The following is a 17,099-nucleotide window of genomic DNA, read 5'->3' on the forward strand; positions in this document are numbered from 1 at the left end:
AAGTTGGAATAATTTAACTCTATTGGAAAACTTAACAGAATAATGGATACAGTAATTATTACTAATTGACTGTTCCAATACAGTAGCATCCGAAAATGCGCCCTTGGCAAAAGGCAAAATCAGAAAACAGATTTTGTCTCACGTGCAATCGAGCAGCCCAGCTTTTGACTGCAATCGAGAGAGGGAAAAAATATCTTCTGCTTCAATCCCCCAACGGCAACGTCTGCTGAAAACTAAAAACTAAACATTTCAGGTTCTGTGGATGGAAACTGGACCACACCCATTCAGGCTGCTTCTATTGTTCCAGTTTTCTTTAAAAAAAACCCAAGGCTTCACAGGATATTTATTTTCTCATAGATTGTTGTTCCAAGACGCCTATTGACAAAATGCTTCAACAGGGTGACTCTCTTTGTAGCAAGACTCCCCTACGTGGAGCATTGTGTGTTTGGATCAGGGCTCTTGCCTTATCAGATGCAGAAGACCCATAAGAAATATTGAAGTAGGGAGGATTTGCTAGAGTTGTACAGTGTCATACCTGGCACATAGGAAGATGGTTGTGGTTATAGAGTCACAGTACCATAGAGTCAGACAGCAAGAGAACAGACTCTTCGGTCCAACTAATCTACGCCAACCATGTTCCCATTCCAAACTGGTCCCTCCTGGCCTATATCCCTCCAAATCTTTCCTATTCATGCACTTATTCAAATATCTTTTAAATGTTGTAACTGTACCTGCATCCACCATTTCCTTTGGCAGTTCATTCCACACACTAACCACCCTCTGTGAAAAAGTTGCCCTTCAGATCCCTTTTAAATCTTGACACCTATTCCCACAATCTCTCTCTTAAATAAAACCAGGACAAAACACAATTCTTAAAGCCACAGCATTGTCACAAGCAATAAAAATAGTGATGCAACTTGATAAGGTGGTTGATAAGGGGTGGGCAGGAGTTTTCCTTTGTCTGTGTAAGGAGCTTGTGCACGTAAATGTAAAATAGCAATTAATAGCTCAAATACAGAACTTTAAAATTTCTCGACAGAACGATGTGGAAATTGCACACGAGTGACATGAGAGCAGATCACATCAATGCATTTAAAGAGAGGTTTCATATGTGACAGAGGGATAAGGGGATCTGGGAACCAATGTGGGCAGAGCCCATTAGAATGGAGGAAACCCAAGTGGGATATAATCTCTGGCAGAGTCTACTTGGGCTGAATGGTCTCCGTTTCTGAAAATCTAGTGGCTTGACAATGGAGAATGGTGAACGTGTACAATGATCCACTCGAATAGACCTGTGCTGCCTATAACAGAGCTTTTCCTTCACTTTGTATCTTGCAGATGGACCCATGCTTCTGGAAGGTCAAATGTTGACCGTGAGTATCAGGATCATCATGTTTGGTGTCTCTGATTCCTCCCCCCCCCCCCCCCCCCCCACAAGAGTTTTGAGGAGGGGCATTGAATCATTAATGTCTGTGTGCCCATGCCTGCCTGAAGCCAAGTGTGTTTACATGCTGGACCCCTCTTCTCCGCAAAGGACATGTCCAACCGTGGCACCTTGATTAATTAAACAAAAGCATGGAATGACCACTCTTCCCTGGCGTCTTTGAACCTAAACCCGTGTCAGGTTGATAATTGGTCATTGGTACGTTCTCTGTAGCAACCCACTGACTAAGCAGAGTCACTTGCCCACCAAACAGCAGCCTATTGTGCAGTTTACATTGTTGTTCCCCTTGTAGATTTTGCATTTTTTGCCATCCGGTCCTGCTGAGTGCAAGACAAAACGTTTCAACAGGGTGACTCTCTTTGTAGCAAGACTCCCCTATGTGGAGCATTGTGTGTTTGGATCAGGGCTCTTGCCTTATTAGGTGTAGAAAGTCCATAAGAGATATTGAAGTAGGGAGGTTTTGCTAGAGTTGTACAGAGTCATACCTGGCACATAGGAAGACGGTTATCAGAACTTTATGATTCTGTGACTCTGTAACCACAACCAGCAAGGGAACAGACTCTTCGGTCCAACTAATCCATGCCAATCATGTTCCCATTTCAAACTGGTCCCTCCTGCCTGCTCCTGGCCTATAACCCCAAATCTTTCCTATTCATGCACTTATTGACATTTCTTTTAAATGTAACTGTACCTGCATCCACCATTTCCTTTGGCAGTTCATTCCACACACAAACCACCCTCTGGTCTCTTTTAAAAATAAGCCCCCCAGATTTGAACTCTCCCACCTGAGGGAAAAAAAACCCTTGCTATTCAAGTTATCTATGCCCCTCATGATTTTATAAACCACTATAAGGTCCCCTCTTAACCTCCTAAGCTCCAGTGAAAAAGTCCCAGCCTATCCTTATAATTCAAACCCTCCAGTCCTGACAAGTAAATCTTTTCTGAACCCTTTACAAGTTTAGTAATATCCTTCCGATAACAGGGCGACCAGAACTGGACGCAGTATTCCAGAAGAGGTCTCACCAAAGTCCTGTACAACCTCAACATGACTTCCCAACTGCTGCACTCAAAGGTCTGAGCAGTGAAGCCAAATATACAAAACAGCTTCTTAACCACCCTGCCTACCTGAGACCCAAACTTCAAAGAATTATGTATCTGAAACCCTAGGTCCCTCTGTTCTACAACACTACCCAGGGCCTTACCATTAACTGTATAATGGTTTTAATTGTAAAAGTCCTGCCCTTGTTTGTTTTACCAAAATGCACAACCTCACATTTATCTAAATTAAACTTCATTTTCCACTCCCCAGCCCATTGATCCAATTGATGAAGATCCCTTTGTAATGTTAGCGGTGGCACCAATTTTGGGGTCATCCACAAAATTACTAACCATGCCTCCTAAATTCTCATCTGAATCGGTCATATATATGACAGGCAGAAGTGGATCTTATAAAATTGATAACGTGCATTTTGGAATAACCAAACCAAAACAATTGTCTTCGGCCAGTCATCTTGGCTCCAGGACATCTCTGTGTGAGTCCCTCAGGGTAGTGTCCTGGGCCCACCCATCTCCAACTGCTTCGTCAATGACCTTCCCTCTATCACCACTTCTGACCTTATGATACTTGCTGCTTGTTCGACTCCTCGGAGACTGAAGCAGTCCCCATGTTCGAGTGCATAGGTTTGCATTTCCATCTAACAAGCAGCACACACGCCATGCGAGTGCCTGGCAATCATTATTTCCGATAGGAATGCGCCACACCGTCGTCCTCGACGTTCAATGGCATTAACATTGCTGAATCCCCATTTTTTTAATTGCATAGTCCTAGTGAACCATCATGCTACACTCACGCTCTCTCTCTCTCTCTCTCTCTCTCTCTCTCTCTCGAGGTTAAACCTAAAGGTCACCATGCCTTGGTTGAGGGGCAAGGTTGATAAGCCTATGACAATTTTACCTTCATACCTACCTCACAATTAATGTCTTAGGGTGGTACCAATGATCAGAAACTGAACTGGGCCAGCCATATAAACACAGCGGCTGCAAGAGCAGGCTGGGAATCCTGCATCGAGAAACTCACCACTCTTCTCCCCCTCCCCCCCCACCAAGCCTATCCACCACTTACTGGGCATAAATCAGGAGTGTGATGGAATAATCCCCACTTGTCCCTGGATGGGGACAGCTCCGACAACACACAAGAAGCTCAACCCCATCCAGGATGAAGCAGCCCATCTGATTGGCACCCCATCCGCAAATAGCCACTCCCTTCACCACCGACACTCAGGAGTAGCAGTGTGTACTATCCACAAGATGCACTGCAGACACTCACCAAGGCTCCTTAGACAGCACCTTGTGAACCCAGGAGAAGGACATGTGGGAACATCACTCCCTGCAGGTTCCCCTCTGAGCCACGCACCATGTTGCTGTTCCTTTACTGTCATTGGGTCCGAATCCTTGAGCTCCCTCCCAAACAGCACCTTACACCATATGGAGCACCGTGGTTCAAAAAGCCAGCTCCCCAGGAGCAATCACTGCTGGCTCCTGGTAGTGATGCTACAACATCTCTTAAAGAGAGAGAATCGGATGCTGTCTCCATTTTCTCGTTTTCTCAGCCTTTCCTGCTATTTCCTTTCCCCCTCCTGTTGGCATTGACTTCCTCTTTTACCAATGACTGCACTGATGCTTTAGGGACTGTAACGATCAATTACCACCACCTCATCATTTGAGAGATCTCTATGAGGTCTTCCCTCTCGAAGAGAAAAGAGCCGATCTTTCCTCCCGCCCCCCCCCCCCCACCCAAAAAAAAAGCTGCTGTCGACTTTTCTCACGGGTATAACATTTTCCAGTGCTGGTCTCATCCTTCTCAATTTTATTTTATAGGTCGACCCAAACAAACACCTTGAGGTGTGGTCCAAGTTCGCCTTTGACGGGATGCAAAAGAGGATATACACCAAAAGTGTGCTGCTGACGGACAAAGGCGTTAAGGTCTCTGTGTTCAATTTCCTCCTGTACAAAGAGGTGAGTTCACAGACCAACAGGGCTTCTGATTGATGAGGTAACCCCCCCCCCTCCCATCATCCTGACAAGGAGCCCTCAGCGCTTCCCACCACATGCAGCAGCATTCCATATCATTGTTTCACAGTGAGGGATAGAAATACTGGGATATCTTCCATTCAGACTTTCAAACACCACCTCTACACTGTCCCCACATCAAACACTCCACAGGAACAGGGACAGCACAGGGTTAGATACAGAGTAAAGCTCCCTCTACACTGTCCCCCCCATCAAACACTCCACAGGAACAGGGACAGCACAGGGTTAGATACAGAGTAAAGCTGCCTCTACACTGTCCCCCCATCAAACACTCCACAGGACAGGGACAGCACGGGGTTAGATACAGAGTAAAGCTCCCTCTACACTGTCCCCCCATCAAACACTCCACAGGAACAGGGACAGCACAGGATTAGATACAGAGTAAAGCTCCCTCTACACTGTCCCCCCATCAAACACTCCACAGGAACAGGGACAGCACAGGATTAGATACAGAGTAAAGCTCCCTCTACACTGTCCCCCCCATCAAACACTCCACAGGAACAGGGACAGCACAGGGTTAGATACAGAGTAAAGCTCCTTCTACACTGTCCCCCCATCAAACACTCCACAGGAACAGGGACAGCACAGGATTAGATACAGAGTAAAGCTCCCTCTACACTGTCCCCCCCATCAAACACTCCCCAGGACAGGGACAGCATGGGGTTAGATACAGAGTAAAGCTCCCTCTACACTGTCCCCACATCAAACACTCCACAGGACAGGGACAGCACAGGGTTAGATACAGAGTAAAGCTCCTTCTACACTGTCCCCCCATCAAACACTCCCCAGGACAGGATTAGATACAGAGTAAAGCTCCCTCTACACTGTCCCCCCATCAAACACTCCCCAGGACAGGATTAGATACAGAGTAAAGCTCTCTCTACACTGTCCCCCATCAAACACTCCCCAGGACAGGGTTAGATACAGAGTAAAGCTCTCTCTACACTGTCCCCCATCAAACACTCCACAGGACAGGGACAGCATGGGGTTAGATACAGAGTAAAGCTGCCTCTACACTGTCCCCCCATCAAACACTCCACAGGACAGGGACAGCACAGGGTTAGATCCAGAGTAAAGTTTCCTCTACACTGTCCCCCTGCCATCAAACACTCCCAGGGACAGGGACAACATTGGGTTAGATACAGAGTGAAATTTCCTCTACACTGTTCCCCATCAAACACTCCCAGGACAAGTACAGCACAGGGTGAGATAGAGAGTAAAGCTCTCTCTACACTGTTTCCCCCATCAAATACACCCAGGACAGGGATAGCACTGGGTTAGATAGTGGGTAAAGTTCCCTCCACAATGTCCCCCATCAAACACACGCAGGACAGGGACAGCACAGAGTTAGATATAGAGTAAAGCTCCCTGTACACTGTGAGCAAGTCACATTGCTATTATTGTTTGGGACTCAGACTGTGAAGTGTTGAAAGATGTATCACATTAAGCTTGATCTGTATTCAATGATGTTTGAAGGCTGTGAGGAAACCTGCTTTCCGATTTAATTTCAGATTTGGTCTTTGTGAGATGTTGGAGATTTTGTTTGTCAACATGCATTGAAATGGGTTCTTTAAAATCATTGAGGTGACCAGTTCAGTGCATCAGAAATTAAGGGCAAGAGTCAAGAACCACAAAGTCAGAACTTTATTTCAATTATATCCCGTCTTCTTGCCTTACCTTACCTTCCTTTTTTCTCTTCTCCTTCTGAGTAAGGCTTGATTCTTGTATTGTTCTTAAAATAATCATTTTCCATCTGTAAAGTTTACTCCCGACGCACAGTGCCTCAGTGGTTAGCACTGCTGCCTCCCAGCACCAGGGTCCCGGGTTTGATTCCACCCTCGGGCGACTGTCCATGTGGAATTTGCACATTCTCCCCGTGTCTGCGTGGATTTCCTTTCTCAGTCCAAATATGTGCAGGTTAGGTGGATTGGCCGTGTTGAATTGTCACAGTGTTCAGGGATGTGTAGGTCAGTTGTATTAGTCAGGGGTAAATGTAGAGTAATAGGGTCAGGGAATGGGTCTGGGAGGGTCAGTGTTGACTTGTTGGGTCAAGTGCCTGTTCCCGCATTGTAGGGATTCTATTCTGTATGTCAGATTGAAATAGCTCTGGAAATCATTGTTAAAGGAGTCCCCTATGTAAACAATTGTGTCACGACAATTGCATGGTATAACTGTCACTCTACTGTCTACAACATTGCAGCATTGGAGTTAGAACAGAGAAACTGCTTGGTCAATTTAATCTTCAATGAATTAATTTAAGAAGTAAAATTAATGCATTAACACACTTTACAACAGCAGTATGTGTGGGATGTTGAGCACAGAATAACTCAATGGATGGGAGAGCGAGGTCTAGCCCTTCCCACTGGGGTGGTGGGCAGTTGGTCAGAGGTTCTGATCTGTCGAACTGGGTGGTATTGTAAAGTTCCCTTGTGTAACTCCTCTCTGTTTCTCTCTACTTGCAGAACATTATGTTCCAATTCTACCCCCAAAATAATACATGTGTGAAGACTCCCCTCCGTGTTCCATTCCTGCCCATTGCAATTCCCCACAATGCAACATTTGTTTCTCAAATCTACATCGGAGGCTCCTCTGCTCCAAGAGAGGGGATACTGGCCAATGTTTGGAGTGGCGAAATTGACACTGGTAAGAGCATGGGTGGATTCCTATTTAACCTTCTCCTTCCTGCTTATCTCTCTCTCTCTCTCGCGCGCGCACGCGCTCTCATTACGAGAGAGCTCACGAGCTGAACGGGACCCTTTCTTTGGAGAGCACGGTGTGCCAGTTCAGTGCTGACCTCCCCCTTCAATCAGATTCCAGGTGAGAGCTGTGAAATCCTCCTTAATGATCATTTCTTCCCCCTCATCCCCTGTCAGAATGTTGAAGGATACCATCCTGTTGGGCTGACAGCCAGGTTTGAACCTCCTCTGGTCTGCATGCCAAAGGATCCTCTGAAAAGGTGGAGGTCATTTAGCCCCTTCATCACCTTCCACCATTCCATAAAACAATGGCTGCTCTGTCATCTTGACATCTACGATTGACTCAACATCGACTGCCTTTTTTTATTTTCCAAGATTGCTAAGGACCTGTCCTTTGTGTACAGACATTTACAATCTTTCTTGAAAGATCTGATGTTATGTCTCATGATGTCTTAAAGAGATGCGCCGATGATATTGTCAGTGTACCATAACTGAGGGTGCAGAGATCTCGTACTCTTTCTTATCCCAGGATCCCTTGAGGCATAACATGCTGCTGAAAGCTTGTTGCTCTTTGTAACCTTAACTGCATATGAAGAATGTAGTGTCCACATCTAATAGGTAGAAGTGGGTACTGCAGATGCTGGAGATTAGAGTGGTTCTGGAAAAGCACAGTAGGTCAGGCAGCATCCAAGGAGCAGGGAAATCGACGTTTTGGGCAAGTGCCCTTCATCAGGAGTCAGTTGTTCTAAATGTCTATTGCTCAATGACACCCTATCCACGCCCAGTTTCTTATGATGATAACATGAGCCTTTTCACATCAGGTAAAGTACCCTTTTGGAGACTAGCTCTCCCTGAGGTTAACATGGCTGTCTTCAGAAGCCTCCACAGTTTTGCTGTTAGATATTTGGAAAACTAATTGAAGGGCAACCAGACAACAACCTTGGACAGTAGGGAATTCAGACACTGCAACTATTTGTTGCTCTTCAGTATCGGTTTTTGAGAGGACAGTCATCTGTACAGATTTGTAGACAGGACACTAATCATCAAGACAACACGTTTTTAAACATTAGACTGTTATTTCAAAATCAAAGAAATTTCTAGGAGTGCCTTACTTAAAAGGCTAATTATCCATTCAGGAGAAAGTGAAGGCTGCAGATGCTGGAGATCAGAGTCAAGATTAGAGTGGTGCTGATGAAGAGCTTTTGCCCGAAACGTCGATTCTCCTGCTCCTCGGATGCTGCCTGACCTGCTGTGCTTTTCCAGCTCCACTCTAGTTGTCCATTTAGCTGAACCAAAGAGTACCAACCTGTACTGAAGCACAGATGGTGCTCTTTCTCTCTTTAAAAGGAACAAGCATAAGAGACTGGCAGAGCAAATTACAGCAGATGCTGGAATCTGTGCTGAAAATAAAAAAAAAGCTGAGGACATCACAGCTGGTCAGGCAGCATCCATGGAGAGGAAGCAAGCTAACGTGCCGAGTCTAGATGACTCTTCATCAGAACTGTTAGCTCTTCATCGAAGCATTTGCTTGCCCTCTCCATATAAGAGGCTTGAGACTCTTTGAAAATAAAAGATGGCCAAATGGTCCGAAAAGTACAGACCCAAAGCTCCTCCAGAAGAAAGTACGCTTAAAACCTGGAGCGGGTGTCCAGTGAAAACATGAATCTTCACTGAATTATAACTGTTCCAACAACAGGCAGATCTATACTACAGATTGAGTGGTAGGTGATCCAGAAAAGATTGGAGTTGTGTTTGAAGCCCAACTCGAGAGAAGAATGATCTTTAGGATTAGCAGACACCAACCCCAAGAAGCCTATTGATCAGTTCCACAGCCAAGGATGATTATGACCTTCCCAAAGAGGAACTGTCTTGAGAGGTTCCTCGAAATGGTCACCATCCCTACATCTGTTTCACTCCTTTAGGAAGGACCTTTTGGGCACGTGCAAGGGCCAGAACATTGAATTGCTTGAGGATGAATCCAAGTGTCAAGTCAAGGTGGCAAACCCAGCAAGCATTTCATGGTGCAGCCAAAATGATTACAACAGTCAGCAAGTGGACCAAGCCACCAGCATCTGTTAACGTTGTAGTCTGTGCCCCCCCCCCCTACCCAAATGTGCTCCAAGCTTTTCTGATATGGCGGTGGCACCAAGGGACAGTGGGCACTCCTGGTGAGGAAATCTGATTCCAAAGCCTGAGCCAGACCCAAAACAAACCACAGGTGACCCTCAAGCTGGTACAAAGGTGCATGAATAGAAACCCATCGGCAAAATACAGAGCCAACCAAGCAAAAGGTCAATTTCAGAAGATGACAAACTCAAAGCTACAAACCAACATGGGAGCTAGTGCCTGGGTCGTACAACTCTTCATCCGGGAAGACATGTACCTAGTGGCACTTTGTGGGTCAAGTCACTGAAGTGTTACCAGAGCAAAGGCCTGCTCTCTCCTTTGTGGGAGATGATCGGTGGTGGATTAGCGTGAGGTCACCACACTTCAGATGAGGGGAAAGGTTGAGAAGAGCCCATCATGGTAACCTCAGCCAGTGTGGGAATTGAACCCATGCTGTTGGCATCATTCCAACCAGCTGTCCAGCCAATTCAGCTAGCCAGCCCCGACCCCATGGTGCAGCCTACAAGAACCCACCTCACGGAGTTCAACAGTTCATGAACTGTGTGTGTTGGTAGACTCTCAATGCAATACAGTCCGCCACCTCCCCTGGGCTTTCCGAAATGGTAACTCCACTGACCCCCATGTAGTTATAAATTCAAGCGATTCCTCTCATGCTCCCCCCCCCCCCCCCCCACCCTCCGTGATGGAACAGTCTGCACGTGATGCAATCAAATCAGTCAACCTCTGTCCAAATGGAGACAAAAACAGATATTTCTGGAGAAGCTCAGCAGGTCTGGCAGCATCTGTGGAGAGAAACCAGGGTTAATGTTTTGCGTCAGGTGAACCTTTTTCAGAACTGGGCAGTTGACTTAACCCTGTCTTTACCAATGTGTGTTTTTTTGTTTCTCCCCCGCCCAGTGCACTATGTAGTGACGTTCACGGAAGTCGGCTGTCTGCCCGTATCTGAGGTCATTTACACCAAGGAGACCGGCTGGGTCACTGAGATGTGAGTAGCTTGGCGTTCTCTCTGCCTTTGTCCTATAATTCATTCGTTCCCTCCCCCAGCATCTCACCCCCTCCAATCCTCTCTGTTCTCGCGCCTGTCACTCGCTGGGCTGCATGGTGAAATGTCCTGGGATTGGTGACTGGGTAGGTCAAACTATGGCCACTGAACATGGCTCTCTCCTCCCACAGCAGCACATGAACACGCTGAGGGGGAGAAGGGTGAGGGGGGGGGTGTCAATGTGTGGAGTTAGCTCTGTTTCCCTCCCCTCACCCATCCCCAGCTCCCTCAGCCCAGAGATACCAGAGCCACTGCTGCCCTCAAATGCAAACATGGCACTCTACAACCGCTGAAAAGTTACAGCGCAGAAAGAGGCCGTTCAGCCCCTCGTGTCTGTGCCAAGGAAACTAGCCGCCTGCTCAAATCCCATTGACCAGCAGCCGGGGGTCTGTAACCTTGCAGGTTCTTCAGGAGCAGACCCGGCTTCATTTTAAATGAGTGAAGGGGTTTCCTGCCGCAAACACTGAACTGGACAGAGAATTCCAGACACCCACCAGCCTCTAGGTGAAAAGATTATCCCTCTCGTCCCCTCTAATCCTTCTGCGAGTAACCTTAAATCTGTACCCCTTTGGAAACTGACCACTGGAGGAATAGGCAGAAGTGAGGACGGCAGATGCTGGAGATCAGAGTCGGGAGTGTGGTGCTGGAAAAGCACAGCCGGGGCAGGCAGCATCCTGAGGAGCAGGAGAGTCAACGTTTCTGACAAAAGCTCTTCATCAGGAATGGCTTTTGCCTGAAACGTTGACTCTCCTGCACCTCAGATGCTGCCTGACCTGCTGTGCTTTTCCAGCACCACACTCCTGACACTAAGGGAATAGATCTGTCCGCTCTCCCCAATCCCCTCATTATTTTGTACAGCTTGATTAAGCCAGCCTTCAGCCTCCCCTGTTCTAAGAGAAAACAGCCCTAAACTATCCAATCTTTCTGCATCGCTGCACTTTACAAATTCTGGAAACATCCTTGTAATTTTCCCCTGTACGTCCTGTTATGTGGTGACCAGAACTGTACAGAAACCTCTAGCTGTGGCCTTACTAGTGTCTGATACAGCTCCAGCATTGCGTCCCTACCCTTGCATTCAGAACCAGTGACAGAAAGCATCCCAAATACTTTCTTTAACTCCTTATCTCCACAACGTTCCACCTTCAGGGACTTGTGGGTGTATTGTCCAAGGTGTCTCCCCTCCTCTACCCTGTCAATACCCTCCTTGCTTGCTGTGTTTCCTTTGCTCTGTTTTTCCTTCCCCAACCCAGAACCTTCAGATTTGTCACACACACACCCCCGCCCCCACCACCAACGCGATCAAACCATCTTCCTGCAATCGACACCCATCCTCTTTGTTATCAGTCAGCGTCACACTCTCGACCTGGACAATCTGCATATTTCCCAATTGTGCCTCCCACATTTAAGCCTAAATCATTAATACTTTGAGCAGACAGCATGGGGACCCAACTCTGTGAGCCCCCTGTGGAACACCACTAGAAACCACTTTCATCTATCATCCTTTATCCTTCATTTCCTGATGCCGAGTTACTTTGGGTCCATCTCGTCCCATTCCCCTGTCTGCCACTTGGGGCCTTGTCTGAAGGGAGCTGATTCAACCCTGCATTCACTGCACTACCCTCCCCAATCCCCCCGGTTACATCCTCAGCAAATTAAAGTAGCAAGATACAATCTTCCCTTAGCCAAACAATGCTGACTATCCTGGATTAATCAGTGCCTTTCTAAGTGACTGTTTCTCTCAATTGATTTTTTTTAAAAAGTAATTTGCCCGTTACTGAGGCCAGACCGAGCGATCGATAATTATACGGCCTATCCCTCACATATTTGGTCCCTTGAACAAAGGGACAGGCATGACCTTCCCGCACACACCAACTCCACGGAGCCACTCCCAGCACAAAACATTTGGACTTGGAGAGAAGATGATAAAATGTGGAGCAGGAAGGGCACAGCATTGGAGGAGCAGGAAAGTCGACATTTTGGTTCGGGACCCTTCATCAGGACTTGTAGGGAATCTCTGCAGTCGGCCTATTGAATCTGACCTTCCAATGAGCATCCCACTTCCCCCATCCCTGTAACCCTGCGTTTACCCTGGCTAACACCGCCCCCCCCCCCCCCCCAACCTGCACGTCCCTGGGCGCTTAGCATGGCCAATCTACCTTAAACTGCACAACTATGGACGATGAGAGGACACCCACGTGGACACATGGAGAACGTGCAAACTGCCACCCAGACAGTCAACAGAGGGTGGAGTCAAACTGAGGGCAACCCACAAGCCCATCCCCACAGCACCAGTACTGAGGAACTTCTCCCGTCTACCTGGGAGTCTGTCTCAAGGTGCCTGTAACAGTGCAGCACTCCAGCAGCAGCAGCACCACACGCGTCAGCTGGAGGGTCAGGAGGGAGACTCGACCTTTCTGACCTTGAGCCACCGCTTTCCCATGTCTGGCACTGGCTGCTGGCTGTTATGACCTACCTGCGTCACCAGAGGGAGCATGGGTACCATTTCTGGGCTGGGAAGGTGTGCTGCAGTGAGATTCCCTGCTCAGGGACACACACTGGTCCCTGCAAATGGGAATGGGGCCTGGAGCCTTCCATTCTCAAACAGCTGTCTTGTGCAATACACAGACCCTGAGAACACAGGAGATCATTCAAAACGCAGCCTGGACTCGCCACAGATGGAGAGGAATATCCTTGTTCATTCCCTTGTGTTGTATGGGGTACTGGGTCTAAAATCAACAGGAGAGGAGCTGAGGGAGATGTATGATAAATGATCCTCCCAACCTGATTTCCCTCCACGGACCTCACTTCTACAGCAGAGGCCAGAGGTCCACACTGCAAGTCCTGAGTGCACAACTCAGGGAGAGAGTGAAGCTGTTGCTTCTTACTGAGTAAGTCAGAGTTCGTCCATAATGTGTAACAGCACCTACACCCCCTCCCTATCTCTGTCACCCCCTCTAGCCCCTACACCCCCTCCCTATCTCTGTAACCCACCTCCAGCCCCTACACCCCCTCCCTATCTCTGTCACCCCCTCCAGCCCCTACACCCCCTCCCTATCTCTGTCACCCCCTCCAGCCCCTACACCCCCTCCCTATCTCTGTCACCCCCTCCAACCCCTACACCCCCTCCCTATCTCTGTCACCCCCTCCAGCCCCTACACCCCCTCCCTATCTCTGTCACCCCCTCCAGCCCCTACACCCCCTCCCTATCTCTGTCACCCCCTCCCTATCTCTGTAACCCCCCTCCAGCCCATAAACCCCCTCCCTATCTCTGTCACCCCCTCCAACCCCTACACCCCCTCCCTATCTCTGTCACCCCCACCAGCCCCTACACTCCCTCCCTATCTCTGTCACCCTCTCCAGCCCCTACACCCCCTCCCTATCTCTGTAACCCCCTCCAGCCCCTACACCCCTTCCCTATCTCTGTCACCCCCTCCAGCCCCTACACCCCCTCCAGCCCCTACACCCCCTCCCTATCTCTGTCAGCCCCTACACCACTTCCCTATCTCTGTCACCTTCTCCAGTCCCTATATCCCCTCTCTATTTCTGCCATCTCCTCCAGCCCCAGACCCCTCCCTATCTCTGTAACCCCCCTCCAGCAGCTACACTCCTCCCTATCTGTCACCTCCTCCAGCCCTGATACCCCTCCCTATCTCTGTCACCACCTCCAGCCCCTATACACCCCTCCCTATCTCTGTAACATCCTTTAGCATTTACACACCCCTCCCCTTCTCTGTCACCTCCTCAAGTCCCGACACCCCTCCAATCTCTCTGTCACTTTCTCCAGCCCTGACATCCCTTCCTGTCTCTGTATCACCTCCTCCAGTCCTGACATCGCTCCCTACCTGTATACAAACTCCGGCCACTACACACCTCTCCTTATCTCTCTGACCTCCTCTAGCTCTGACATCCCTCCTTACCTCTGTACACCACCTTCTCGTCCTTACGACCAAGGACAAACCAGCCCACTTGGTTGACACCCCATGCACCACCTTCATTCACTTCCTTCACCACTGACATAGTCACAGCAGTGTGTACCATCCACAGTGGACCACAGCACTCTCCTTGGACAGCACCTTTCAAACCGACACCCTCTACCCCCCTCAATGGACAAGGGCAGCAGGTACCATTTCCCACTGAGCTGCACGCCATCCTGACTTGGGAACTAGATCACTTGTACCTTCCCTGTCACTGGGTCAAAATGCTGGCACTCCCTCCCTCACAGCACTGTGGGTGCCCTGCAGGATTACAGCAGTTCAAGAAGGCCGCTCACTATCACCTTGTGGTGGGGAGTGATTAGGGATGAGCAGTGACAATTTGCAAGGATACCAATAAAGGGGGGAAACCAACCAATCTGAACAAATCCTGTCAGTTAACTGTCAATCATCATCCCCTGCTGCATGGCACTGTCACGACCAATTAGAGCCCACCTGGCAACCCATTAGCATTCTTCTTTCATACAGGACAACATGTTGGTTTTCCCTTCCATTGGAATTCTTGCAAATTGTCCCGATCAGTGCAGGATGAAATGCGTTGATGAAGATGCCTTTTGCTTTCAGGAAGATTCACTGCTTTAATTCCAGCAAAACCCAAACGTCAGTGAAGAGTCGCTGCTATTTACACGCTAAGGTTTACTGCTGAGGCTGGCTCAACTGGAACAGGCTTCATTTTGGCAAATTCATGTGCATTCACTCGGAGCTATATTCCTTCGGCTGGTACCTCTCCCCAAGACAAACTGCAAACCAAACTTCAGTAACACATGTGGGTTCCTGTGAACTCCGTTTCCAACAGTTTTTGTCTGGTTTCTTGCCAGAGCGGCAGACATACTGTATTAGCCTACGCTCTCTCTCATACCCCACTTTGAATTATTCTGACTGTCACTGCGCCTCTGTTGCTTGGAGACAACCTAGTTTTTGTCCTCTCTACCTTTTTCTCTCATGCACTGAGCTGCTTATCCCTACCCCCTTCCCCAATCTCCATGTGGACTTGCAGTGTCAGTGTGGAGTTTGCACATTCTCCCTGTGGGTTTCCTCCAGGTGCTCTAGTTTCGTCCCGCGATCCAAAGATGTGTACAGGTTAGGGTGGATTGGCCGTGCTAAATTGTCCACAGTGTTCAGGACTGTGTAGGGTGTGCGCAATAGTCAGGGATAACTGCAGGGGAATGGGTCTGGGTGGGTTACTCCTCGGAGGGTAAGTGTGAACTTGTTGGGCCGAAGGGCCTGTTTCCACACTGTAGGGATCCTATGACTCTAATAAACAAACCGGCTTCCAACCTCCTTACCAAGCCCAAAGTAACTCTACAAATTGAAAGTTCAGAAGAAAAATCTCCACCCTATACACACCTTGCTAAATATCAATTAATTCTGTGGTTAGATGTTGTTCTTAACACTGAACAAGCCTGTACTCATTTTGTTTTTATTTAAATTTCTAGGTTCTATGACTTAACCACAGGAATCAGTGATCCCAATGTATTTATCCCTCCTCCCCAGTGCCTTGAACTGAACAAGTGAGAATATTGGTTCTCAGATCCGGTACAATTGTAAGATTAATCTGACAATCTGAAATAAAGAACAACTGTACCCTTGCTCACTCTGTTTATTGAGGTAGGAAACTTTGCCAGTCAAATGTCCGGAGATCATGCAGCGACCTGACTTCCCCATCACTAATACAGGCTTTGAGATAAGGCTAGCCAGCATTACAAAATGGTGGTAGACTCTCAATGGATGCATTGTCACACCTAAGTGGAACCGCACACTGGAAACTGAGCCGGAAGGGTCACAAACAATAAGGTTTTGAAAACGCTGCTGGGAGTCAGAGGACTTGAATTCAGGGGAGGCTGGCTAGGGTGGGATTTTTCTCACTGGATCGGAGGAGGTCGAGGGGTGATAAAAATCATTAGGGGCAGAGACAAGGTGAATGGCAGGTGTCTTTTCCCTAGGATGGGGGATTTCAAGACTAGGAGGCACATTTTTAAGATGAGAGGAGAGAGATTTTGAAAAGACATGGTGGGGGGGGGAGGCAATTTTTATTTTAAACACACAGGTTGGTTTGTGTGTGGAATGAACTTCCTGAGGAAGTGATGGATTGTGGGTGCAGTTACACAAACACCTGATGAAGGAGCAGCGCTCCATAAGCTAGTGCTTCCAATTAAACCTGTTGGACTATAACCTGGTGTTGTATGATTTTTAACATTTAAAAGTGGGTAGATGAATAGGAAGCATTTGGAGGCATATGGGCCAGGAGCGGGGCAGGTGGGACTAGTTTAGTTTGGGAATATGCTCGGCATGGACTGGCTGGACTAAAGGGTCTGTTTCTGTGCTGTTTGACTCTTAAGTACATAATATTCTCCAATTTTACCTAATTATCAGACCCAAATTGACAAAAAGCATGCACCAGGTTACTGTACTTAAAAAGGAATTAGTTTATTACAAGTACCATATACGCTCGAGTAATAGTCAAATTTCTTTAGACTACTTTTTAAGGTTACACTTATGAGGTCGACTATTCATGGATTTTAGTTTTGTGGGGCTGAACTTAATACTGTATTGGTCTCTAAACGAGGAAAGAAAGAAAGCGCAACCAATTATGGTAATTAACAGATACAGACAATAGAAGCAAAAATTGAATTACCAGTAGTAAGCTTTCATTTCTACCTACAAAAAGTCCAGCAGGAAATATAATACAACTTTAAATCACAATTACC

General features: G+C 47.7%; 1 protein-coding gene across 2 annotated transcripts in view; it reads left to right on the forward strand.

Annotated features, from left to right (window-relative positions):
* The window catches only part of LOC140457110 (speedy protein A-like), a 54,878-nt gene extending 38,898 nt beyond the window's left edge, over positions 1–15,980 (forward strand). The window contains exons 3-7 of one of the 2 annotated variants that reach the window (XM_072551120.1): positions 1,339–1,373; positions 4,322–4,459; positions 6,997–7,177; positions 10,255–10,342; positions 15,828–15,980. In XM_072551120.1, coding sequence (XP_072407221.1) covers positions 1,339–1,373; positions 4,322–4,459; positions 6,997–7,177; positions 10,255–10,342; positions 15,828–15,906 — 521 coding nt within the window. In that variant the 3' untranslated portion in view covers positions 15,907–15,980. Of the gene's footprint in view, positions 1–1,338; positions 1,376–4,321; positions 4,460–6,996; positions 7,178–10,254; positions 10,343–15,827 lie in introns of those variants that run through there. The other variant, XM_072551118.1, reaches the window with a different exon arrangement.
* The last annotated feature ends 1,119 nt before the right edge of the window (positions 15,981–17,099 follow it).

Source organism: Chiloscyllium punctatum, chromosome 31 (genome assembly GCF_047496795.1).
Source record: "Chiloscyllium punctatum isolate Juve2018m chromosome 31, sChiPun1.3, whole genome shotgun sequence".
NCBI lineage: Eukaryota > Metazoa > Chordata > Chondrichthyes > Orectolobiformes > Hemiscylliidae > Chiloscyllium > Chiloscyllium punctatum.